At 42.7% G+C, this 26824-nt stretch overlaps 1 protein-coding gene across 1 annotated transcript in view; it reads left to right on the top strand.

Annotated features, from left to right (window-relative positions):
- The window catches only part of SPATA5 (spermatogenesis associated 5), a 154500-nt gene that overhangs the window by 39357 nt on the left and 88319 nt on the right, over window positions 1–26824 (top strand). The window contains exon 10 of the mRNA XM_026051973.1: window positions 5711–5837. Within this exon, the coding sequence (XP_025907758.1) occupies window positions 5711–5837 (127 nt within the window). The remainder of the gene's footprint in view (window positions 1–5710; window positions 5838–26824) is intronic.

The raw sequence follows: 26824 nt of genomic DNA, 5'->3' as shown, positions 1-26824 counted from the left end.
TTTCTGTCTTTCTGTCTTTCTGTCTTTCTGTCTTTCTGTCTTTCTGTCTTTCTGTCTTTCTGTCTTTCTGTCTTTCTGTCTTTCTGTCGTTTTCTTTTTTTCCCTCTCCCTCCCTGCCTAATGCTGTGGAAAACCCTGGCCTGCCAAAGCTGTATTTCACCGGCGCTGGTGAGGGGAGGAAATAAAGCAGTGTGACAGTTAATTCCGATTGTGGCAGCGGGGCTGGGGAGAGGGACTTGGCAGGGGCTCCGTGCTGACACTGCACCCTGGCAAAGCCCCGGCACAAGTGTCAGACCCCATAAAATCCGTGGGCCCGTGCGAGCGCGCGGACCCTTGGGTGCAGTGAGCTGACACTGGCCTCGAGTRCCATGGGAACCTTATACCACTGCGTGCTCTGGAGACACGGAGAATCCTGCCAGGATTCAGTGCTCTCTGTTATTTTTTTTATACCAACCGTTTCGTCATGTCGATGAGTTTTACATTTGTTTTGATATAAAATTATTTCCAGAGATTCCAGTAAAGAAATTATTTGAATTGATATCTTCTGCAGAAGTATTTATAAAACCCACAAAATTTGTTTGTTCTTGCAATTCTTTTTTTTTYYTTTTTTTTTTCTGGTGGAGTGGGAATGGAGAGGGAAAGTTAATGCATCTTTGATCTGTAGGTAAATCTTGCCTGATACTGCATGTAGCGGGGGAAAGACATGGTCCATACACTCTGCTCAGAAAAGCTTTGCAAAAGAGCTCAGGTGTGTGGCTTAACACCACTGTAGTAACGTATACAGGGCATATATCTCATATATGGCTCGTGAGATCTGCCCCTCCACCTGATRGACCTGTCGGAGGGCAGGTTGTCTGGGCAGAAAGGGGGCTCCTCCCGAGGGTGGCCCTGCCATGCTTGCTCTGCAGCTATGTAGTTGCTGTGTCTGTAAGCGTGCTCTGAATGTTGCTGTGTGAGTGTTTTGTGTTTCTGCATGAACAATTTAACAACCTGATGAAATTAAGGCCCTCATTCTGCAGCTAAGGTTTTCCGTTGGGCTTCAGTGCCCATGGAGTCAGTGGAGTTATGGAGGGTTGCAGGCCCTCCTCTATAGGGTTCAAATGAAGGTAGGGGTTTGAGTAGATTTCCTGACCAGAATGACATGAAATGGTCTGGAAAAGTATGCATTTCTCCAGCTCTAGGAATGTTTTAGTTATTCAGAAGATGCAAGTGTACCTCTTGTGTGAGTTTACCAGATTTCAGTGTGAGGTTAGTAGTGAGCACGTTGCATTCTCCAACATTTTGATTTTCAAATATTAAAAAAAAAATCTGTCAAATAGCAAGAAGAAAAAGAAGAAAAGGAAGCTGAACAAGTGAAAAGGTACAAAAGAAATYTGGTGCTGTAAAGCTGCCTATGGCCAGAAAGGTGACGTTTAAATCCAGTAGTTGAATGTATCTGAACGCAAAGATCTTCCCAAGAAAAATTGGGAGAGGCTTGTTCAAGATGTGCACATGCGAAGGTCAGTGCCYGGGGAAATGGGTGGTTGCAATGAGCGCTGAGTGAGGCTGGGGAGATGAGAAAGAGGAAGGGCATCCCAATGGCCTTCTCCGTGTTGGGTTTTGAGCTGGTGCTCCGCGTCTCGCAGCTCCGCGAGGTGAGCGTAGAATTAATTCACATTAAGGCGCACTGTTTTCTCACRTCCAAGTGTGCCCGGGAAGTGCCTGTAAGGGAGAATAGCCCTGAGCAGGGATGCGGAGCTCCGTTTCCCCCAGCACAGCCCGCTTTGGTTGGCGACAGGTCGCAGCGGAGCGGCTCTGCGGTCCGGGAGGCGGCTCCGCCGGGCGGGCGCCGCGGGAGCGCGCGCCGTGCCGTGCCGGGGCCCACGGGCGCCCCAGGGGCTGGCGGGAGCCTCCTGGCAGGGAGCGTGTCTGGCTCCAACCGAGAGGATAAACTAGGAAGCAAATGCAGCCCTTGAAAATGCTTCATTTTTAAGAAAAGCAGAGTTGGCAGAAAGATTAGAACAGCGCGTAGCCCTACTGATTGATGTATTTCATTACAGCAGCATGAGAGATTGCTTGAAATTCTCAGGCCTTCTGAAGCAGCCAGGTTCCTCTTTCCTCACACATTTTTTATTTTGAAGCAGAAGGTATTTCTGGTCAGGGCCCGGCTCCTGCATATATGCACACCCAAGCACACATGGCCCTGGTCGGATTATGTAAGATCCTTAATTCTGAGCGCCTTGATTTGCAGCCAGTGTGTTGACAGGAAATTAGTTTGTACCAGGACGTGCCTTCTGAGAGCCCTTGCCGAGCAGTTGTGGTGATGACATCAATGTGTGGAGGTCAGGTAGAGCGGGGCGAGAGGCGGCTGCTTGGCTGCAAGTTGGGTTTGGCAGCGCRTGCGTGGGGCTGCAGGGTTCATCACGATTCGTTTCTGTGCCTGCTGTTTGCGTCAGAAGCCCAGGCAGCCTTAACGAACGTGGCTGGTGTTAAGGTGAACCCCTTGCTGGGAAATCATGGGGAAAGGGATGAATACATCTCTGCGTGTTGCGCTTCCGATGAGGATCTGGGACAGCGCTGGGGCGCGCGGGGCAGCCCGGCCACAGCATCCAGCYGCTGGCAGCGTGGGCGCCCGCCGCCAATTCCATAGGGTCCCTGCTGCACCCACGGCTCTGCTACATACAGAGMGCTGTGTACCTAAAAGCACTAAATTCTGCCATTTGCAGGTATTGTTGTTAGTGATAGTTTTTTTTGCTTGTATGTTTTTAAAAACTTTTTATTCCACTTGTAACAGATAATAGTAACGCYCTTCTTTTGCATTGGTGTCTCCTTCCTTGAATGAAAGGTGTCTCATTACAGCCTAACTGGGAAATCTGAATGCCTTTGCAGTGTAAGTCGCCCAGTAACAGTGGGGTTTTGTTTGGGATAAACTCTCTTGTTGTCTGAAGCTTGTAAGAGAAATGTTTTTATTGGGAAAGTTGAAGTTTCCTTTCTAGCCACTTCTTTTAAAAGCAAATATTTCTTCTCTGTTTACTTCAACAACAACAAAAGCTTATTGTCTTTCCCAGACTTTTGTAGTTTCACATCATCTTATGTGAATTTAACATTTTGGTCCCAATAATACAATTATTTGTTCTTTGCTTAGCTTTTTCCTGTGTGCGGTCCATTGGGTATAAAGTTGAATAAATGTGAAAGTTATGCGAGACGGGAGGCCTGAATCCCTACTGGGGCCAGCTTATGTTACGAAGTTGATTTTAATTTCCTCTAAGTTCCCTGCTCTTGGAGAAGCATTTCCTATCGTTGTGCAACACCTCGAGTGTTTTATCATGCTCAGCCCGCTACAGGTCAGCGGGGCTGTGACCCAGGGGTATGTTAGGAAAGCCCAAACATCTCCTGGGAGTTTCTAACAGGCTGCAGCAAACCAAAAAGCTGACAACTGCTAACCCGAGTCGCCTTTCTGCTATGTCTTAGCAACCTGAATATTCTGTGAGCCAGCGTTTGTTATAGCTCCTCAAGGATGTTTTTCAGATTAGGTCTGATAAGTTAACTGTTTTGTACTGGAAAATTACGGGAACAGTCGTGGCAAAGGAAAGCGAGAGAACTTAAGTAGGGCGAATGTGGTGTCATTAAGCTGCTTTGGCTCTGAGACGTTCAGCAACTGTGGCTCAGAGGCATGTGGAAGGTGTATGGCACTGCTGCAGTAATAACTATATGCAGCTATATGTGCATATTCTGTGTTACACCTATTGGAAACAGAGTGTTTATGTGTGGAAATCGGAATGGCTTTTTGGAGAGTGAGGTTTGGCTGTACAATTGTGTTGTGTTTGTGCATGGAGGTGCCTGTATGTCTTTGTAAATGCTTATAAATACTTTAGAAAAAGTACTTTCAAAACATTTTGAGGTGGAAATTATTTTGATTCTGTCTATATAGGGATGGCAATAGAATAAATGTATGTTGAAGAAAAAAAACCCCAGCTTCATTATAGTATCACACTTTGCTACTTAGCGTGATGCTCTAGGGAGTTTGAGGAATCAGGGAGAGTTTGTTTTGATTAGAGAGACACTTTTCAATGCTGTTTAAAGGTAGAGACATGAAGTGGCCCAGGGAGAGCGGAATAGCCCTTGAAGATCAGTCCCTTCCAAGAAGGAAGGCSTATACTGTACCTTTTATTTGGTCTTTTCCAAGGGAAGACCATGTAGAAAAGAGCAGACCTCGTCTTTTTGGATTAAGTTGAGTAAAAATTGCATTTTCCACGTTATTTGGCAACCCACCAGCTGCTTTCCACCTACCTGCTTCAACAGCTCCGCTTCAGTTGCTGCCCTTGTTCAGCAGAGGGAGCTTTGGGAACAGGCCGCTCGCTGCCGCCTTCCGCACGCCCGAGCCTGCTCGCCAGGCCTCAACGCCCGAGTTGCCAGCAGGGACACTGCGGCAGGTTCCCAGGTAGGGTTTAAAAATAAAATTTTAGTGACAGGACATCTCTACTTTTTTCTTTTCCAGGTGTTAAGTGTCGCCCTTTTTTTTTTTACCTTCCAGTTACAGGAATAGTGACGTTTATTACAACTAATCCTCTCGTTAAGGAAGGAAGTCACACGGTTGTAAAACAGTATTTCCTTGCAGTTTCATGTGTGTGTATGTAGATATGGAGCTGGATGCTCTTAGGAGCTTATCTGCATAATCTCTACAGTGTGTCTGTGTATATGCATTATTTCTGTACAGTCCTAATGTTTCCTAGAGCTTTTGAAAAGTAAGAAAACCATATGGCGCATAGATACTTATTTGTTTTGATGCTTCTGAAATAAAGCCTATTTCATGCACATTTAAGATGGCACAGTTTAAAAAGGATCTTGGAGTTTAAAGAGTACAACTGTTCAGTCAGATTTATTATTTATTGCAAAATATCTTGCTTTATGCAGTGTAAACAGAACAGAAGAGGCTTTGTATACATGTGTATGGACATATATGTATATTTACACATTTACAAATAATTGTCTAAGAAGAAGGTGGCATGTTACTTGGTTATTCTTTTTAAAATATTATAAGCTTTAATGAAAATAATAGCATTTATTTCCATAATAATTCTGTTATATATATTTAAGCAATTTTCATAAATTTCATCTCGCATAGATTCAAGATTGCCAGAGTTAGTTCCAAATGAAAAAAAAAAAAAAAGAATATTCCTCTATCTTTTTTTTTTTTTTTTTTTTTTTTTTTTTTTTTTAAATCCTTATATCTGGAAAATGAGCTGAGTTAGAGGGCCTGACAATGCTATCATGGGGAAGCTGGTCAATACTCAATTCATTCCCATTTGATGGGGAGAACCTAAGAGTTTAGAGTAACTCTGCAAAATACATAGACTTATTTTTTTACACTGAGTTGGAGTAAGCATTCGCTTGGATGGTGATAAAAACTGATGTTTGCCTGGCTAGTGAGAAGCTACATGAATTCCGTTTTTACCATCCGACAAATGTCTATTCCAGACAACTATATTGTGTTACAGTCCTCACAACCTCCATAGCAGGACAGTAGGTAACAAGCTCCGTTTGAAGGACTTGCTGAGCAACACAGCGTTACTTGCTATGTGTAAGTGATATTAATTTATCTATAGCTATTGAAAGTAAAACGAAACATCAGAAAGAATAAAAAAAAAAAAAAAGGCAGATCAAGATCATGATAAAATTGAGCAGTCTGTGACTTTTTTTTGACTTTTTTTTTTTTGTTTTTTGAAATTAGCTCTTCAGGTGCTGGCAACGTAGCAGACCGTGTCTTGGCTCAGTTATTAACGGAAATGGATGGGATAGAACAGCTAAAGGATGTGACTATTTTGGCAGCTACCAACAGGCCTGACATGATAGACAAGGTAAGAATAAATGCACTGTTGCATATGCTGTTCTCTTGTGAAGACCAGCTTCTGGAATAATCCAATTATTTTTGTTTATCTTCCAAACTGTTGTCTAATCAATTAAATGATTAAGGGGAGAAGTTTGAAAATGAAGACAAGGCAAAGGAAAAGATCATGTCCCTCGCTTTTGTTCTTGCAGTTTTAACAAAACAAATGTTCTGTAATAGCCGTAAGTATCAGTTTTCTAAGTGACATTTTCCGAAGTCAAGCTCATTGAATTTGTGCAACAACAGTTCTGTCTAGCTGCTTTTGTGTGTTTTGCTCCTGGTGTGTTTGTTTACACAGGAGTTTGCTGGACTGTTGGTTTCATTAGTTACTTCCTTTCAAAAGATGAAATATCCCTTCCGAGCCTGTAGCTGCTCGCCAGCAATACGGGTTCCAACTGCAAGCAGCAGTTTCTCAGCAGCTCCTGAGGCAGCTCTGCTGAAACGACATGAGCAGCTCAAGTTCATAAAAACAAGAGAGCTGTAAAACCTACTGCAGGAATCTTCCCAACATAAAACCAGCCCAGCCATCCTCTATGAAAATACACTTTAGAACAGCCTGCAACTGGTGTGTCTTCTCGCAGCTAGGAGATGTTCAGTAGTGTGAGTAAGTTTCCAGGAYTTACTCCACAATTTTTCACCTTCAACTTTCACGTATTTGTTGACAACCAGTCAGATCTTTTCCCATCTCTTCTTGGGTTCCTTAGAAGTTTTATAAATATTTTTAGCATAACAAATTCTTCCATTGTAAGGTATTTGTGGACTATTTCTTTCTGTTTGTCTTGGAACATTCCGGGATAAAATGCTTGTGAAGCACACAATTTTAAAGTAAGGGTTATATACATATGGAGGAAGTTCTAAGAATAAAAGTCAAATTTTGGCTCCAGAAGACAGCACTCTTCCCTTTGAGCTCAAGGAAGCCACTGTGCTGGCTGTCTATAACACTGCTGTGTGCCAGGCATGGCAAAGGAGAGCCAGCAGGGAGTCTTCAGTACAAGATGATAAAGCACATCAGTGAAAAGGACATTTCTGCAAAAAGGATTTTTTTCCACAGAAGATCTCGGTTTCGTCAAATTGCTTTCAGTTTTCTCTGGTAACCATCCTCTTTGGGCTCAGACTGAGCTGAGTTTGAAAAACAGCACTTTGTTTAATAGAAAGGGATTTTCCTTCTGGGCTGATTCAACATTTTTCTGTGTTATCATCGTCAATATTAGAAATTCAGTTGYCTCTCTTTTCCCCTTTATTCAGTTTCCCTTGGACTCACTCCCTTCTCAGTGAACACTGTTTTCCTATGTTTTAGCTTTTATTTACAATYTTTGCATTTCCTTGGGACAGTTTTACACAGGACTTTATGCATTAAAAGYAAGTTTATTGTATCTGCACTGCTGATGCAAATCCAGGCCTCTTTCCCTAGGACCGAACATTTAAGTTTTAACATGGGGGTAAAAATTCACATCATTCATGCACCTAAACTGTACAGAGGCAGTGAGAGGAAATATTTGTTTCTGAAAAGATCTGTTCGTGTATACAGCTTTGTAGAAATAGTTGATTTTAGCTAAGGTGTCTTAGACCAGGGAGAGGGATGATGACATATCACTGATATGGGACCAAATCAGAAGAGTGATGGGTTTACCCAGAAATTAGCTAAATGCTGCAACTTCCTTGAACTGAGACAAGGTGATACTTGCAATCAAATCATTAAGGTTGATTTGGTAACAGCTTATGGAAACCCCTTTATCATCCCTGGCTTGCTTTATTTATTTATTGTTTATAGTCAGCAAAGTCTGAAAACTGTCTGGATCTAAAGAGCTGTGGTAATGACCATGGGCAAGGTTTGGGGGTATTTTGGTGGCTGGAAGGGAGACTATTATGCATCCGARTTCCTGTGTAGCTCTAAGCAACTCCAATGGCAGAGACTTGAAAGAAGGGAAGCCAAAAACTAATAACATACCTGTGTTTAAATTGCAACATTAGGCTTGTGTATTCTTTCCCCAGGTAAAGGTGGTAGGGCTTTAGGATTTCAAGAAAAAAATGTGTGTGACAACCTTCTTAGAGAAGCATACTATATGATTATAGGAATTTCGTTAGTGAAAAAGAATGGATATTTTTGCTTTTTTTAAAAAAACTTTTTAAACTGAGGTAGAAAGAAATGAAAGTGGGGATAACTTTCTAGAAAGAATTCTCTTGCAGAATGGCAAAACAAAATGTCACTAATCAGGAGGGAGGGGAAGTTGGAAGTGCAATACAAGGGGCTCGGTAACTCAGGCTGTGGCTGTCCGGCTCACATCACGCTGTATCCAGGCTGGCCAGGCTGCCGTCCTCTCCTGGCTCTGTGCAATCTTTCTAGTGCACTCCTGCACTTTTTCTTTCCTGGAAGAGAGGTGAGTGACACCAGGAAGCATTACTGCTGTGAGCTTGCCTCAACAGGTGATCTTTCAGCTTGGGATTTTGGTTTACTTGGTGATCAGTCATGCCTTCTGAAAATGTAAGATGTCCTTAAATCAATTTAGTACTTCATAGGAAAATATTGGTTCAGGTATGTATTGCAGTAATAAATGTCTGGTTCACATGGAGATATGATGACCATGCAGTCATTTTTAATGAATGTACCTTACATTGCATAAAGGTACAAAGCAACCTTTGTTTTTCACTTCCACGTACTAGGGCTGGAAATATATCTGGTATATCTTCTGGTGTCTGTATTTTACTCTTTCAAAATAAGAAATGTTTGAGGAATGTTTGCTTTGTAAGTTTTACATGGCAGTACTAATCCATTCGTCATCTTCATTTACATGGCTACTTCTTAATTAGCAAATATATGAGAATTAGTCTTCTGTAGTTTGAAAAAAGCACATGGGAATGTCAAATGCAAAGGCATAATATAGCTCCAGAGCCTAATGCAAGATTCATCACCACCACAAGCACAACAGAGGGGTGTTTTTGTCTGGTGCACAGATGTTGAGGGAGCCTTTGGAAAGTTATGCTTAGTGGTAAGCTTGCTTTGGCTTGTTGTAAGCACCTATGAATAAGGTAATTTCTCTAAGACATCATCACAGTATTGAAATATTATTTCGGTTTTAAACGTGTCCTGTGTTTTAATGGGAAACTTTGTTGACTTTGCTTCTCATCCAGGTGATGCTAGAAGTACTTGGGGATAGTTTCTGTTTTTTCTAAGAAAACAAAGCCAGCATGTCCTGTTTACATCCCACATACGATATAGAAAGCGTGATTTCTATTAGAAGGGAAGTAAGATGTTCTGGAACAAGATGTTCTAAACATTCTTGGAAAATGATAAAAAAGCAAACATGTTCAGTAAAATTAAAAAAGCATCCTCCTTTTTATGCAATAGGTGGGCTTGATTCTTTAGTCTGGAAGTAGARTTGATGAGCAGTAATGAAAAAATTATTTTCGCTTTTGCTGGTTTGTACCCCCAGAAGTGTTTTTTTTCTTAATATACAGATAAAAATATTTTATGGAGTTGCTGATTGTTCAAAACTTGTCTGTGTTTTCCCATGTATCATTCAGCRTAACAAGAGCCATCACACTTCCCTACAGACATAGATGTGGACAAGCTTCCCAGTGTAGCCTGGCAGATTTCTGCGGGATAAAACCTAGGCCTGCTTGTCAATTTTTTGTCTGTGTGGTTTTCTTTAGTTTGATTGTCGTATTTTTCCTCTTTGTGGTAATCTGTTTTCCTAATCTTTTAGTGCTGGGCCTGCTTCTCGGGTGAGCAGGATGAATTGCTCTCAGCGCCTGCCCGTGCAGATTATCCTTTTCCTCTTAAGCACTGTTTCAATCTCCATTAGCAAGGGGACACTGAGGGAAGGGAGAGACTGGCAGCTCYTCAGGGAAGGCGCTGGATGTTTCAGCACAGGAAGGAAGATGCAGGTAGCTGCAGGAGAGCGTTTTCCCTCCCGCCGGGTCAGATTTGAATGTCAAACGCATTAGCTGTGATGTAAAACACGAGGCGCTGAGTGAAGTTACGGTCTGAGGTACGGGGTGGCATCCCGGGGCTCCTGACAGTTTCGCCTCCGCTTATCACGGGGCGCAGAAAAGATGTGTCCTCAAAAATGCCATTTGCATGTGAATGACAGGATGCGATGGGACAAATGAAGATGAACGAGATGCTGCTGTCAGCGCTGCCCCTCGTGGGCAGGCGGATGGTGCTGGGGGTTGGCGGCGGCCCCAGGAGCGGCGCCGCTCCCCAGCGGCCTCCCTGCACGCGCTCGGCTCAGGGGAGGCTCCTGTCTTGAGCTGTCTTGTGTGCTAGGCTAACTACAACACCAACTTGCGTATCAGACCCAAATTATATATGTGTGTGTGTATATATATATATATATATATATTCCCCAGTGCTGGGGAATTTTCTCCTCTCCTTTTGCAAATTCATTTTGCTTTTTTAAAAATAACCTTTCCCTAGCCTTTCCTCCCTATTTTCCCCTCCTTTCACCTTATCGTACTTCACCTCCAAGTCTTGGGTCCATTTTATACCTTAAAAAAGCTYTTTTGGCTTCAGCATGTTAACCACTAGGGTTGAAATTGGTTTGTTCAGTTTCAAAACCACGTGTGTACCACCAGTTGCCTGTTCTGCTTCTGTGAACAAAATAAAACTGCAGCCTGTATTTTCCCCAGCAACTGCCAAGCATGAGGAAAGGAAGTAAAAATCCCTTCCCCTGTGGTTCATTTTGATTTTGGAGGAGTTGTTTTGGTTAGAGCAGCCCAACAGAGGTTCCCCAAGTTGATCCAGCCTTCAAAATGTTGGTTACTGTGAAGTCAGAGGACAGCCTTAATTTCAAGTGGCTTATTTTGATGAAATTAAAAAATGCATGATAGAACCATTTGGCAGAATCAGTAAAGAAATTATAATTTCTTGCCTGCAGCAAAAGTAAATAACCTTTACTTTTTAAAAACATCAAAGTTCTGTCTTTCTGAAGACTTATGGAAGAAATTCAAATATTTAGGCTTGCAGTTTTACAAGTTACTAGGAAAGAATCTTGCATATTTATTTGTTATTGTCTGGAAATTTATATATGCTGTTACAAAGCAGGTGATACTGCAAGCATATTTAGCAGTCAGATGTGGTATTTCATTACAATGCTATATATTCTTCTATTTATATATTTGTGATTAACCTTTTGGTCGCACATATTTTATTAAAGGGTCTTCCTGTGCTACAGCTTTGCCTTGGCAGGCTCTCAGTGGTCCCCAGTACTGGCTGAAAGGCTGCTGGTGCACAAACCACGTAACCCAGCAGCATTGTGTGCCGTTCCCTCCATCCCCAAAACCTAGGTGAGCTCTGATGGACCATCACAGAGTAACTTAGTTGGAAGGAACTTTGGGCATCATCTGGCCCAACCTCCTGCTCAAGCAGGACCATCTTCATCATTAGGTCAGGTTGCTCAAGGCCTTTCCAGGTGAGTTTTGAGTTCCTCAACGCAGGAAGATTTCACAGCCTCKCCGAGTAGCCTGCTCTGGTGTGTGATCCTCCCTCACTGCAAGGAACTCCTGCCTAGGATCTCACAGCACTGCCTTCTGTAACTTATGCCTCTTGTCCTTCTGCTCCACGCCTCTRAGAAACATCCCACTCCATCCTTGCCACAGACCATCCCGGCAGTTACTGCAGCTTTAGGCCGCGCGGGACTGATAGCATGGAGGATAGGATCACGAAGGGGAACTCTGACACTTCCAGCCCTAATGCTCCAATGGGAAACCCCCTCATAGAAATATTAGCTGCTAAAGCTAGAAGAGGGTCACAGCTGTGCTGAACAGATGCACAGAGTTCTTCCAGATTCGGAAGGTAAGTGGCACAGGAGTGGATGCCCTTTAGTAGTAGACAGTGTTGGGACATCTAGTGCTTGATGAAGTTGAATACACTAGTGCAAAGCAAACAATAGTGCGAATGAAATTGGTTTATATACTTTTTTTTTTTTGGCACTGCTAGGTTACTGCAGATGAACAAGTCCAGCCTGAGGACTGTTAGAGATAACTAATAAGTAACTTGCTAAAGTGATTACTCCGCTTGATATCCCATTCCTGAAATGTCATTGCTAGACTAGAACAGGTGGGAAGGCATTTTGGACCAGAAATACAAGCATGTAAATGCAATAGCCATAGCTCTCCACACTGCTGAACATTAGTTCTTTTCCTTTAAATGCTGAAATGCCTCTCTGCTTGTAGAAGGGCACTCCCCATATTCTTCTAAAGCCTTGGGATTAAAAAGAGAGAGAGATTTTGTGGGTCTCCTTTTTAGTCAGCCAGCTTACATCATTTTGCCCAGGTGCAAGCACAGTTCTTTGAAATAACAGAAGAAGTGCAGTTTCTTTTGAAGACAAGAATTTTCTGGAGCCTRCAATAAATTTTCAGAAAATGAAGCTTTAGGGAAAAACGATATCAAACTACATGCCATTGAAAAGAGGATCTGATATTTTAAAATTGTTTCACAGTCTTGGCATTAGCACGTTTTCTTTTCCCATCAATTGCTTTCCTCTGGCATGTGTTTGGGTTTTACTCTTAATTTTGTTAAACTTGCAACTTTGACTATGAGAGCAAAGAGATGTTCTTGAAAGTAGTTGTTTCTCACGGATCTAATTTTGCCGTTATTAATACTGAGTGTTTACATTATAAGGTGATGAAGAGCCTGCAAAGTCTGTTGGGAAAAAAAAAAAGAGAAAAAGTGAAATGATTTTCAAGTTGTCACAAATTCTTTTCACCTGCCAGACTCAAACAACTGAATAAGATATAGGTGACGAGCATGGCTGTCTACTGGCCAAGACCTCCCAACTGATGATGTGAAGCTGGGTTGCACAGTGAACACATAATCCCTAAAAAATCTTGCCACCCTCTGCAAACATGGGGTATGTGGATGTTAGTGGATGAAGTTTATCATTAAGGCAAAAACTGGATTTTAAGATTCACCTTAGTGTCCTTCTCTCTCCCTTTCCGTCTCTGCTGTCTTTATTTTTTTCCTCCCTGATGAAAACCTTRTTTTCTCATGAGTACAGCAAATAAAATATTTCCAGGTGTGCAAAAGTGATTTTTGTTTCCAACTATTAGATTGTCAGAGTGTGAGGGCTGAGTAGTAAATCAGCCTTAAGGCTGCTATGGTTTAAAAAAAGGAAAATAAAAAACCCTCTTAGTGGTGACAGCTGAAGAGCACAGTGACTTTTTCACTCAAGATTTATTACTTGCCTGAAAAGAAGGGTTGGAGGGAAAACTTGCCGGGCTGCATATTTTCTTCTTTAACAGATATACTGTAGAACCAAGATAAAATGACTTTATTTTGTCTGTGGAAAACATACATCCAAACAGTATATGTAAAATAGAATAGTTTTACTTCAGATAGAAAAGTAAATATACATGCTCTTATTCTTTATAACGGAAAGCATTCCTTACATTGGCTCAGTCATGTATTTTAGCATCACTTATACTTTCATAAACCTCTGTGTAACACAAGCCAGAAAAGTTATTTGAAGGTATCAAACTACGTTTGTTTAATCTGTAAAAATACAAAGATGGGATGTAATGGCCAAAGGCCAAAGTTTGTTCTTTTTTGTACCTCTTAGCCTCATAAAGCCTAGATGAGGAGCAGTGTGATACGAAGTCTCCTAATTGTTAACAAAGTGGGAAATTTTGAAGACTGTTGGATTCACTTCTGTGGTATAAATAGCAGCCCACATTCCAAGGAGTGTGTAACTAAGATATCAGCTTTTTTTCTTCAGCAGTTACATGGAATTGACACGGTATTTCTGCGGGCGCATGCATTTGGGAATGAGAATCAATCATGCTGCTGGGAATGAAGTGTGTTTGAGAAGTACGTGGAGCCTGGGTATAAAATCGCAAATGCTGGGTTAGGTCAACTCTTATTTTTCATGTGGAGTTAGTAGCCAGCAAACAAGTTGGTTTGGAGAAACTATGCTCATTTTATGAACAAGTTCCATGCACCCTTGTGCCACGTCCTGACCACTACAGCTTGCGTGTGTTTATAAATGTACAGGTATTAACTTTCTGCTGGGCTTACCTGAGACCAAGCTGTGTGATGAGAACCCCTTCCCTCCAGATCCTTTCGCTTTACTCTTCCCGCTTTGTCTCGGCATTTGGGTGATCTGGAGGGGACGGGCAGCTGAGCTGCTCTCCAGAGACACGTGGCAGGATTCGGGACAYTGTGGGAGCAGCCCCAGGAGCTCTCAGCACCTCCAGGACGTGTAACTGAGGACACTGAGCTTCAGGGCACACGAGGCACATCACAGCAGGCTTGTTGCACTGTCAGTGCCTCGGATGGCATGGGCACTTTTATATTTGATAAGCTTAATGAGGTTAGCGATAACAGGAAGAGGAGGCATTCCAGGAAGACTTGATTTTTAAGTATTCTGGGAATGATCTGAAAAGGATGTTAGCGTAGGCCAGTGAACCCGGAGGAAGGGCTGTGATTACAGTACTTGGGCTGTAGCCTCGGAYGCTCTGAGGGCTCCGTTTGCACTTGGTCTCCTGCCCAGCCTTCCTTTTTGCAGATGCAAATTGCACAGCATGTGTGTAGTGTGGTGTGTTTAGTGTATTCAAATAGCATTACAGAGAATGGTGTGTGCACTCGTGAGCTAAGGGCTCCCATACGTAAGAGTGCATGTACAAACTTCAGTCATTTTTTGTGCAAAAGCATCATAGTGCCATTTTTTACTACCTTTATTAAAATGGTTGGTATTCATTGTGCATGCGTAATTAAATTGCATTAACTAAAATTATTTTTATAAGTCGTTATAATCACATAGAATTTAATTATGTTAATACTCACATTTCCTTGCCATAACTTTTCCTTAGCTTTGATTTACAGTATTAAAAATCAGTTGCACAATTACTAGATTTTGGGGGAGCTGTGATTTCCTGACACTTTTAAAATACAGATCCCATCATATAATATCATACTGATATCTTTATGATTGTCAGCAGGATAGAAACCTTTGGATTCGCCATAGAAGACTTAGTTGTTTGGGATAACTGGTAAACTGACAGCAATATTAAATTCCCTTGCTGTTTCCTGGCATATGTGCTATGCAGCAATGGGACTTTTTTGCCCCTTATCAAAGATATTTCTAAAAATGTAGGAATGGCTAGGTAACTTGGAAAATAGTTATGTTTCTTTCTGCTTTGCATTAGTCTAACTCGTTCCTTAAGTCTCACCATGTTTCTTCCTGTTCAGTTCTCTTTATGSAGTATTCCACTGATATATATTCTATATATCCTGGCTATAGTGCCCTGAGCAAATTTTTCTTCTAATCTCAACCCTAACTCCTATTTTTTTCCCAGCTGATGCTAATCTTTTTTCCGTGCACTGGTGTGGTGTATTTTGTTCTACAAACGCTTTCTCCAAACCTTCATAGTTCCTGTTCTTAGTTGTCYAAATCTCCTCCCCAAGGTGTTAGGTCCTTCCAGGCTGTCTGCCCACCCCGGATTCTCCACGGTTCCTCCTCCTGTTTGGCTAAGCTTAGGCCGCCACATGGAGGTGAAGAGGTCGCTTTCATGCTGCTGTTTTGAGAGCCTRGACCCAGCATCACCTGCAGACTCCTGGAGCATCGGTTAGATGAGTCTTTAAATAAAAATAGGGAAAATATATCTGCTAACTGTGAAGAAACCTTGCTAGGCTTTATCAAATGGAGCATATTGGTATCCTTCTAACAAGAGTCAGATCTTACATCCTTCCTCCGAAGGTTAAGGTGAAGGCATTTTATTTTTATCATTTTTTTTTTTAATTTGAAAACAAAGCAACAAATTTTTTCTCATCTCAGCCTCATGCAACAGCTGAAACGTTTTGACTGGAACATTGCAAAGCAATGCAGTTCAAGGCAGCCAGCCAGCCTGGAAGGGACAAAAAGGTCAAAGCTGGGAATAGCATAAGCTACTAAATGCAGAGTCTAACAGTGTAAAATGTTGAATGACTTCTATAATAAGGGCTGCCACTTGTCTCACCCCTAGCAGAATGGAAGCAGCTTGCAGTAGAAATAGAAGTGAAGGTGAAATGTGAAGCATTGTACACACACAGATTTAATATTGGCCATACTGGACTACGGGCTGGGATGTGTTGTGGGAGAGGGCAGCACGAGTGGCAGGATTGGGAAAGAGCCTTCAAGGAGGTCTCCTGTGCAGGTTTAGGTTGAGAAAACCCCTGCATGGCAGAGCTTATAGTGAGCACGCTGGAATGTGATCGAGCTTTCTGCACCGATAACGGACTTTAAAGCGCTGTTGAATTTAGGGATTAGCTAATATGCACTTGCGCCTCAATGAGGWTATCAGTCCTTTTTTGCTTAAGTTTCTCTACGGTTTTGGAGGCTACTAATCAACCGAACGGACTAATGATAACATCCTCCTTGTTTGTAAAATGTTTGAGAGGAGAAGAATAGGASTGCATAGGCTGACTTTCCACTAGTTGTTTTTTCACCTCGAGGGAGCTCCAGCTTTAGTTTTTATTTGCTCCATTGCTGATGAAAGCTGGATGCCTCACACACAACACACCAGCTGCTGAGGGGTGAGCAGAAATACCACTCATGTGCCTCTCTCTAATACATAACAAAGGAAAGGAATGGATTTCATCAGGAAAAGCAAGTTCTTTCTCTGAGACCCTGGTTATAACAAAATTCCTGACATCAAAGTAAATGAAGGCAGTACCATAATACTGTATAATAAGAGGAAAAAAAAAAAAAGGAATAGTCTAAGGGTCATTGATTCATAATATAGCATTTTCATAAAGTGTACGGAAGGATTGCTGTGCATACGTGCAGGACCACAAAGCTCTGTCTCTGTTCATGTCTGGATGAGACATTAACATCTCTTACAAACACTGCAAACGTGGTCAGTGACTATTTAGGTCACTGGAGAACCTCAGGGCTGCATATGCCAGCGTAGTTTAATAACAGAAGTGTCTTTGAAACTCTGATCTGATGTATGTACAACTATAAGAGTTGGCAGAAAATCATAACTACTTCGTAAATTTTGGGGATAACCTAGGCAAACCCATAGACTAATAAGTCTTTGAAGCTGGTTGAGGGAAAAGAGTCTGAAAGCCTTTGGCTCAGTGGTGGCAGGCAGTGGTTGATAGGCCCCCAGTCGGCAGTTCTCTTGAGGATCCAAAGGGACTGCTCCTTTTGTGGGCTATCTGGAACATGTCCTCATTTAGGTGAGGAATTTGACTTTTTCCTTTGTTTTAAAYGGAAATGTATTCCTCCATGCTGAATTAAGTTTTATATTATAGAGAAAAATGCCTCTACCAGCTGTATAAAAAAGCTTAGAAAGGAAAACACCTTTCCTTAATTGTACTTTGGGGTGTCTTTATAACAATATTCTGTTTGCTCTTCAGAGCATCTTCTTGAATTGCTGTTGCTGCCTGTGTTTCTTGGGCCAGTGTCTGCTGTCCTCCCTGGCATGTGTTGACAGTGGTTGGTTTGGGAACCACTTCTTTGTTCTGGAGGTACCACGCTGCTGCTACTCTTGCTTTGCATTCTTCGTGCTGTTAAACTTAAAATAGATTTATTGAGCTTTTACTAGCCATTACCTCAGATGGGCTGTGTGTTCCAGTTCTCCATTAAAACTCCAAGTTTATAATTTGGACAAAATTAAAATTGTTTATGAAATTATTTGTATACATTAAAGTTACAATGCTGCTGCTGGTGTRTTTTCCCTCTAGTGCCACATCAATACCTGTAACTGTATAGCAACCTCTTTCTRTCATTATGCTCCTCCTTTTTTATTTGTCCCACCTCCACTTCATTATTTCTTATGCCCAGTATATATGACAAAATTTGTGTCACTGCCACCTAACCATTCCTCAGATAAGGAAACAGAAGTAGAGGCCAGCAGAGGATGGTCCTCTGGGGAGATTAGCAAGAGGGATGCTCTTCATCCCAACTCAAGCCTGCCCTTGTCCATGCCCATGCTGTGTTTCCAGAGCAAAGCAGCTGCTTCTCAAAACACCTGGTGTTTGAGCTGAAACTTTACCTTTTCCCCCACGCAGACCACTGCATCTGGCTATGAAGCTGTATAGTCTTTTCTTTCAGGAAAACAAATCCGCCTCTAAATAACGGGAGTAGGTGAACAAGGTAGTCCTATGCAAAGGGACAGGAGGGAGGAATTGAGATGAGGATGAAATGTGTCCCGTGTGTCCCTAGGAAAAGATGAAGATGATCATGTGTTTTTTCTGCAAATGCCTCAGTCTTACTTAATAGATGGAGGCAACTGATTTTTGGCTGCTTCCTGGGCTGCTGCTATTCCAGCAGAGCCATCCTCTGATGTCTTCAGAGGGAAATGTCTAAGAAGCTGCAGTTATAAACAGAGCTTAAAGCTTTCAAGCTCCTAGTGCAGGGGCGTTCTCTTGTCTTCAGCTGATGAGAGGAAAAAAAGATTGTATGTAATTGTGTAGCTTTTTGACTCCAAGGTTAGTATATACTGAATTGCAGGATGTTAGTGAAACTGAAAAAGGAAAGCTTGGGTTTGTTTTGRTTGGAGAGGAGAAGGCAAGAGATGATTTTAAGAACATTTAACTTGTGGATATTTCCTTAAATTGTAACTAGATATTTTGGGAGAGCCATGTGAAATGTGCTGCGCTTGTCTTTTCACGTCTAGGTTAGTGGAACATCTCCCATGCTATAGAGTAACTTGTCAGTGTGTTGAGGACGTGAGAGATTGCGCCCATCTTCCTGAAAATGAAAGCAGAGCAACAGGCAGTTGTTGAGGGTAACTATCTGCCAGGGAAAAAGGACTGCATAGGCAGCAGTGCATGTAGGAAATGCTAAATGCCCGTCCAGTCTGAGGGGAAACACATGCCTGGGAGTGGGGGAGAATGGAGGCTATCACGGAGCTGGCTCCTGCAGGAGGAGGGTGCRCCGGGGGTTGCCAGTAGCCTCGCTCTGTGTCAGAAGTTGTTTTTCGGAGCAGTGAATATTTTCTGCAGAAGTCACCAAGCAAGAAGAGGCAGCTTTAGCCAGTTTGCAAGGAAAGGTTATTTCCATTACTTAAGAGGGAGGCACGTGAGCTATGTAAGCAAGAACACGCGCCAGGGTGTGTGTGTGCATCAGTCAGCGTATGAGGTGTGTGTAATTGGCAAGCGCACACCTTGGAACATGTTACTGTGCTTATAAAATGGCCATTTATTTTAGTTTTATTAAGGAATGCAAGTCCTCTGTGCTAGCTGACACATTTGAAAAAATGGAACACTGTTCTTTCACACRTTTAATTTTAAAGTGTGTTAAAGTCTTTAAAAACCTGTTTTAGTGATTATGATTTCATCTGATATCTGAGCTTCTGTGTTGTCTTCATGCACTAATGATGCCCTTGGAGTGAGTGTGAGGAARTGTAACCCTCTGTTTTCATCCTCATTTTCTCCACTGCTTCCCATTTTTTTGTCCTTCTCTGGGCGTTCCTGTCTGTCCTTTTGGGCAATCCACTCTCCAGGGGAGCTGGAGCTCTCTGGGAAACCTCAGCTTCATTCAGGATTTTACTCTTAAATAATGACTTAGTTCCATGCAGCAGAAATGAAGCTTAACAACTGATTCCATAAATGAAAATTGTGTTAGATTCATCAGGAAAGGAGTATGCTAAAACCCACATTTCTCTGTTGTTGAGAAACTTTTATTTCCTTGCTTCTTGTTGCATGCTACTCTCTGAACTTGCCCTGTCGCTAGCGAGGTGTTTTCTGATACTGCTTGAACGCTGTGTTGGCTCTCCGGGGGCAAGTCTTGCCAGGGGATGGGGCAGTGCAAAGGGCAAGTGTGAACTGGAAGAGCTGGTGCTCCTCCCTGCTGTTATCACCACATTAGTGGCTATGTAAACATGGCACCTTCTCTCTGGAGACCTCTGTATTCTGCAGCCTGCACAGGCAGATTAMAGTGCTGGTGAAAATAAGCTTAAAAGACTGTAGTTGCTGTAGATGCTATAGTTGCGTCATTAGGCACTGTTCCTTCCCTGCTCCTCGAGAAAGCTACTGGTAAACACTCATAAAAATGTCACGAAGGACAAAATTCTTCCTTCTTCTACAACTGTGTAATCCCAGTATCCAAAGAGATGCCAGGACTATGGCTGAAGGTGGAACCTTGTATATCCAGGTCTGATTCCTTTGCATTATTTTTATTTCTAGTGGCTAGTGCATGAAAAGGGAAGAATTCCAGGGTAACCTGAAGGTCCTGGAACATTTGCTGGTTTTGCACTAGGTCATTTGCAGGTTTGGTTTAGACCAGGAATCTGTTCTGTCTGTGTTTTGAATGCGAAAACAGTATATTTCACAGAAGATGCCACATCACAAATAAAGAAATTCTTCAATCAGACACATTTCCATAACAAAGCTGTACTTTAACAAGATCTGCCAGTGATACTGCAACAGAATGAGAACACAAATAATGTAAGTCCTTGGAAAAGCAAGAATATGAATTGGAACCATTAACCTCCTGAGATGGGGAAAACATTTTARATTATTTTTATTTTTCTAAGAGAATAGAAGTTGTGGTTTCATTCCGACTCGGTAGAATTTATGTACCTGGCGTGCAGCTGAAGTTCTGGGCTTGCAGAAAAATCTAATCCCATTATTCTTTTTTTTTGGTTGGAGCGTGTGTGTGTTGTGTATGGTYAGATTTCCATGGGTTTACTTTTTATTCAGGAAGATCTTATTCTCATAAAATTACTGATACAAAAAATACTAACATGGAAGCTGCTTTGGTTTGTTGGAACTCCTTCAGTCCACGCTCAAGCCTTCGTAATGTTTTTTCTCTTCCCATTAGCCAAATTTCTGTTCGTTTTCCACCTTGCAGTCATTTATGCTTATGCTTTACTTTAGAGCTAAGCGTGTGTTTGAATGTCTGCAGAAYTGGAATTGTAGGAACTAGAAAAAAATGTCACTCCAGGTAGCATCCCATGTGCCACAGTGCACCGTGAGTGCAACCCTGTGTGTGATTGGTTTGCTATTCCTGAATCCTTGGGTTTTAAACATGTCCACTGGGAAAAGGTAACCACTGGATTTTTCTACTTTTCCTACATAATAAAAGAAGGAGAACACTACAGCTTTGCTGAAGGAACAAAATGAAAGTGGGAGGGAAGAGCTGACCTGCCTCAGCAAAGTCAAGGGAGAAAGTGGACATGAAGCGAGTGTTTTCCAAGGCAGCTGATCCTAATGCTGGAAGATGGTAACCTGCTGCACACGCGCAGGTTATTTAGTCCCCTGCTGCAGACACTTGCACAAGCTGAAGTCACCCAGTTAGCCCTTCAAAGTATATGCTACCTGGAAGGAAAACAAATAGCGGAATGTGATGGTCCTGAAAGAGCTGTTTTTTTCTTTTCTTTTTTCTTTTTTTTCCTCATTTGAATGCAATGGAACAAACACTCAATATAATGCCAAGTGTTTTTGTGGCAAAATCAATTGTTGGGATGCTCTTCTTCTTGGGAAGAAATAGAGAAAATATAAAATAAATATAAAAATAAATATAAAAATAAATATAAAAAGAAATATTAAGATTGTCTAATATTTTTTATTTTTCTACTTCATAATTCCTTTGGTTATGTTTCTGTTTCCTTCAGAGAGTAGTTGTTGTACGTATTTCTGTGTTTGTTCCTTGTATAAAGTGGTTCTGTGCATCATATACACTTGTTTCACTAGCCATATTATTCATACTCACAAAATTAGAATGCTTCGTATGTTTGTTATCTGAGAAATACTGAAAAGTTTATAGATATCAGTTCATTTGGCTTAAATCTTTTTTTTTAACAAATACCTGTTTTTAATACCTGTTAGCTCTAATTCATTAGTTTATTTACTGCCAAGAATTGAAAGGGCATTCAAATTTTGAAAGCTTTGTGTGCATGTACTAGAATGTCTCTTCTGCTTCCCAAAACCCGGATCAGCAGATGGCAGTCAAACCAAAGTTCCATCTGTGAGCCTGCCTGAACATTCCCAATGTCTGTGCATGCAGGAGCTGGGGCAGGACGAGACTGAGCTGGGCCAGCAGTGATGCTCTGGCACATTCCGAAGTAGATACAGGTTTGTCAGACTTTGGAATAAAGAGCTTTGATTTTTGTCCATCTGGGATTTTCACATGTTTTCTGTTTCAGGTCTTTGTAATTAGGAACTTCTTGAATTTTATTTGGCTGCAGCTGTGGGTGCTCTGAGAAGAACCAACTGGTGGTTGGGTTATCTTGCTTCTGTTCTAGACAGCTACCTAGTTAAGCATACTCAAKATGCGTGAGGAAAGAGCTTGACTTCTATGCTTGGAGTGTGTGTGTCTCACTATGGGATAAGCTGCTTTTCATTATTTTATTTTTTAATAAAAAACATATGCTTTCCTAATTCACAGTGGTTAATTGGTTAATGCTTATAAAAAGATATTTTTATTTGTTTTTTAAACTTTTATTGTAATCATATTCTTTTATAGAATACCAACTAAGTGCTTAAGGAGCATTCAATATATGGCATTTTTATTTGCATCCTGTTCTAAATAGCTGGGACACTTCTTGCTTTGTGCCCCAACACAGCTGTATTTGAATAGCTGATGGAGAGTTTCCTAAGGACGTGCCTCCCATCTGGCGCAGTTGCTGCAAGGCTCAACTGCTGAAAGCAGGAAAACTGGAAGACTGCAGAGTATTATCAAGCGTTTGCTTTGCCATTATTATATGTGCTGGGTTTTTGTTTGCGTGTTTGGTTTCTTTCCCTGATGACGACATGTCGCTGAACTTCAGCCCTTGCCTCTTCCATTTAGGAGTGAGCTCTCATTCCTCTAGTGCAAATTCTGGCTTCTGTTGTGTACTCATATAAGGAATGCAGGAAAAAAAAAAGCCAACAGAATAACCCAATGAAACAAAAAACTTTGTGGGAAACGCTCAGAGGTTTTATCATGAGTCAGTGCTTTCAGTTTACACTTCGGATCTCCCTTTCCCCCACAGGGTTAACGCTCCTTATTGAGTGAGGAGCCGGGCTTAGACCAAGCGTTATTTCCCATTTCCCGGTGGCRTTTCTGCGCTTCCTGTCTCGTGTGCGCAGCATCGGAGGAGCCGCTGCCTCCGTGTAGATCCCTGCCTGCCGCGCTGGGCAAGCAGGCGCTTGCCCCGGAGCGAGCGCGGAGCAGTCACGCGCTGGAGCGCCGCGGAGGAAGGAAATCGCTTTGTGTTTCAGAAACCATRCCCCGAAAGCCCTGCAAGAGCCTCAGCTTCTCAGTGACAACGTGCGTTTGTTTTGATTATTCCGGCTTGATTTGGTTCTAAAAGCTGTAAGGAAAAATCATTGTCTCAGCAAGGAATCTTCTCTGTGAGAAGCGTGGTGCTTTGCCGCTAAGCCTGAAATATTCTTGTGTAGAAAAGCAAATCTGCAGCACCCGAGAGCTTCTGAATCCATGGGCGCTATTAATGCAAGTACTCGTTTCCTGTAGGCCAAGTTAAAGCCACTTGCAGGAAAGCCAGACGGGGGGCGCAGGAGGAGGGCGGCCGCGGCCGGGGAGCGATGGGTTTCCCCAAACTCTGCGCCCAGGTTTTGGCAGGAGCAGCAGTGGCACCAGAGTGCTTGTGATGGCCAAAGCTGATAATACACAACGGAGATCAGTCAGAACTAATTAGGTTTTGTTATCAAAAGCTGTTTTCTAATGCTTAGTGACCATCTGGTTATTTCTGAAATTTATTTTAAGCCTCTAGAGAAGAAGAGGGAGATTATAGATAAAGGCAGTAGGGACTTGTTTGTATTATTAACCTGGAAATTCATTAAAATAATTTAGCCTCAATTTGGGGRTTAGAAGCCCTCTGATAATATCTACACTTTATGTTTAATACTTGCATATTTATTAGAATTTATAGTCTCTGAAGGAATAACTTTGCAAGCGGCTTTCCGAGCCAGAGGTGCCCCCCAGGAATTACTGAGGCACACGGCCGCTGGGGGCGAAGCMGGACGGATCTGGGGAGCCCTCCCTGCTCCAGGGTATCTGGTGACTTCTGCTCTGCGAGCAGAGTGCCCGGCCGTGGCGAGCAGGGGCTGCTGAGCAGGGTGCTGGGGGCATTAGCCCAGCAGCACCCGCCGGCCCCAGGTGAAGCGCGTGGGCCAGACGAGCCCCTCAGGTGCCACAGGCTCCTCCCTGAGCCCGGCGGCACCTGCGGCGCTTCCAGCAACTGCTGGAGCACATGTGAAAAAGTGGTAAAAGCTCCATGGTTCCTCGTCTGCGGAAGGGGTAAAGATGGGTGGGTTTGGGCTCGAGATGAGGTTGGATTCTGCTGCACTGAATAGCTGGAGAAAGGCTRCCCAGAGTCTGTGCCAGGACAGCGGGTGGATGGATTCTGCGGAGCTTCGCTGCCCTGAGCTGCTTCTGACGGTAAGGCYGAGACTGGAGATGCTCAGGGCACAGTCCCTGCACATTCCCGTTGCCAAAGAAGGACAAAATACATGTGAAGCTGCTGGAAAAGTGTGCACGTAATGACCTCTTGCACCCCTGCTGAGTAGGGCTGCTGTCGTCTTTTTCCGAGCACGAGCTCCTGAGCAAACTTGTGCCACAAAGAGGGCCCCCGTGCCGTGTTTAGATTTCCCCATCAAAACGGGGAAAAGCAGTTTGCCATGCCGGCAGCTGATCCCTCCTTCCGTCCCTGCCAGCCCTTTGCTGTGGGGGTGCGAGCAGGGGCTTTTGCTGGCCTGTTATTTTTCACATAATCATGTGGCAGCATCCAGAAGCCAATCTAAAAAGACAGGCTCTCTGAGCTGAACACACTAGCRTGGAGCGGTGTCGAGAGATGCACGAAACTGAGAAGGCAAGTCAAGGAAAAGAAGATACTTGGAGAACATCCTTTCCACCCCCCACCCCTGCCCTTTTTTTTTGATAGGGAAGGAGAGTGTTGCTGTTAGGCCTGTGTTTTGAAATGCTGCATTTATATCAGCAGACAAGTTGCATTACCCAGCCCAGGCAATGAGGTGGTTGTAGTTGCCCGAATGGTGAGGATGGGGGAAAGCCAAGGAGGAGAAGCGTGGCTATGAGAGGCAGAGGATAAGCTGCGTAAGGCTTAATAGGACAAAGGTAATTACTGCCATCTGACGTGACACTGTTTCAGCAAAGAGACAGTGCTGTGTCACTGCTTACATTTCCTTTACTTTCAGTTAGTTTTTGCTGGGTAAAAAGGCATACAGCTGCTCTCTAGAACACGCAAAGTGACTGTTTGCATCCCCAAATACAGAGGAAAAAGTGAACTAATAGCCAGGAGTATTGTGGAGGTTGTGTTCTATTTTTTCTTAAAGTATTAACSTAATATATTTGTTGGTTAGATTTTTCTTTTTGTCAAGCATCATTTATTCTGTCAATCGCTTGTAAAAGTTCTGATAAAAAAGTATATTGTGAAAGAGAATCTCTTGTCTTGCTGTCARTTTCACTTTGAATTTCATGTTTTCTGCAAATGGCACTCCAAAATACCATGTGTTTAATCTTGACATACTCATCTTCATCCTCATTTATAGACTGAGATGGGGGGGAGGGGAGAGGGGGGGAAAAAAAGCCAAAATGGGAAATTTCCTTTTTGGATACCCTTCTTTCTTGCTTTTGCTTAAGTCTCTGTACAAGAGTATGTTTTCTAAAATGCTGTCAGCTGGCATGTCGAGTATGTTTTATATGCGGACCCTAAACTGAACAGAAATTCAGACTAAACAAAATTGCGCAAATTTGGCTCTTCTGTGCAAGGTAACACAAATTACAGTCACCCCCCTGAGTGACCAGCAATGTAACTAATCCTTGCAGAAGTTGTGATCCATCTGTCCGAAATGCGGACTGTGTCTCCCGCGCTCCCGAGGTTTGTGCTGCTGTGACCGGCACTGCCAGAGCAGTCGATGCCCCTCGTGTGGATGCGGCTCCGGCCGTCCCGGCGGGATCAGCTCCTCTGGCTGTTCTGGTGGAGCACCCTGGGGTGCCAGCACCCCATGCTCACAGGACACTTTCTGCTGGTGCAGCTGAACCTCTTCCCYGAGCCACAGCAGCCCAGCCAAAAAACAACACAAAAGAAAACCCTGAAAAGCCCCATTTTTTTTCTTTGACTGCTGTGGTATCAAAACCTTTGGATACTTGTAGTAATGTTGGATGTTAATAACTGAAGTCTTCTGTGCTTGTTTGTTGTCCAGAGCTGACCTATTTCTTTAAGCTGTCATGATGATGTTGTGGCCAATTCTGAGAACTGGAGAAAAAGGGGAAAAAAAAGGCAATAACTTGTCAAAATTAAACAAGATTACATTAAATCTTTGAAAAACTCCAGGCTTTTCATCTCTACAGCTTTGGTGATGATTCAAAGCAAATTGCTTTCCCTGGGAGGATTCACCTGGATTTGGCCCCAGAAAATACATTTAATGAGGAAATTCAATCAGCTTGTCACAGAATTCTCCAAACATCATCTCTTTATTTTGGGTACTCTGGATAGTGTGTTGCTTTCTGGATACTGACTGCAGAGTCGTGCTTTCTGTGAGGTCTTTTGTCTGTGAAGCACAATGGCAGACTTGGGGCTTGGGCAGAGTAAAGAGGTGAGAAGTCAGAGGTGTCCCCACTATCTGTTGGGGTAAAGAAAATGTCTGTTTTGAAAAAAAAAAAAAGGGGGGGGGGGGCAACGTAGCCTCCTGAATGGATGTTAATTCCTTGCACTTTGTGGTCCTTAATACCTCAGGTAGAAGACAAGTGAGGAGTGCTCACCCAAACTGCAAATAGTATGATTGAGATGTTGCTCGTGGTCATATTAGATACTTGTGGAGAAGCAGGGGTCTAATTGTAGCTGTGCTGGAGCTCTTAAATAGCATCCATTTAGTCACCCAGGCTTTCAGAGAAGTCTGTGTTGGGTTGTGGTGCTGGTAACCGCTGGACCACATTCCTCCTTGGAGGCCAGAAAAAGAAGCCAAGACCTAAAAGAAATAATTTTTCTGCTGCCTAGCAAATACTGGTGTAAGCCACAGGCTATGTTTCTGTGGTAGGGTTTTCGAGTGGCTGGTCCACATATGGAATAACA

The sequence above is a fragment of the Nothoprocta perdicaria genome, unplaced genomic scaffold (assembly GCF_003342845.1).
Source record: "Nothoprocta perdicaria isolate Ctin4 unplaced genomic scaffold, notPer1 scaffold_81, whole genome shotgun sequence".
Lineage (NCBI taxonomy): Eukaryota > Metazoa > Chordata > Aves > Tinamiformes > Tinamidae > Nothoprocta > Nothoprocta perdicaria.
Note: the sequence above shows the minus strand (reverse complement) of the source record. Positions and strands in the feature narration are given on the sequence as shown.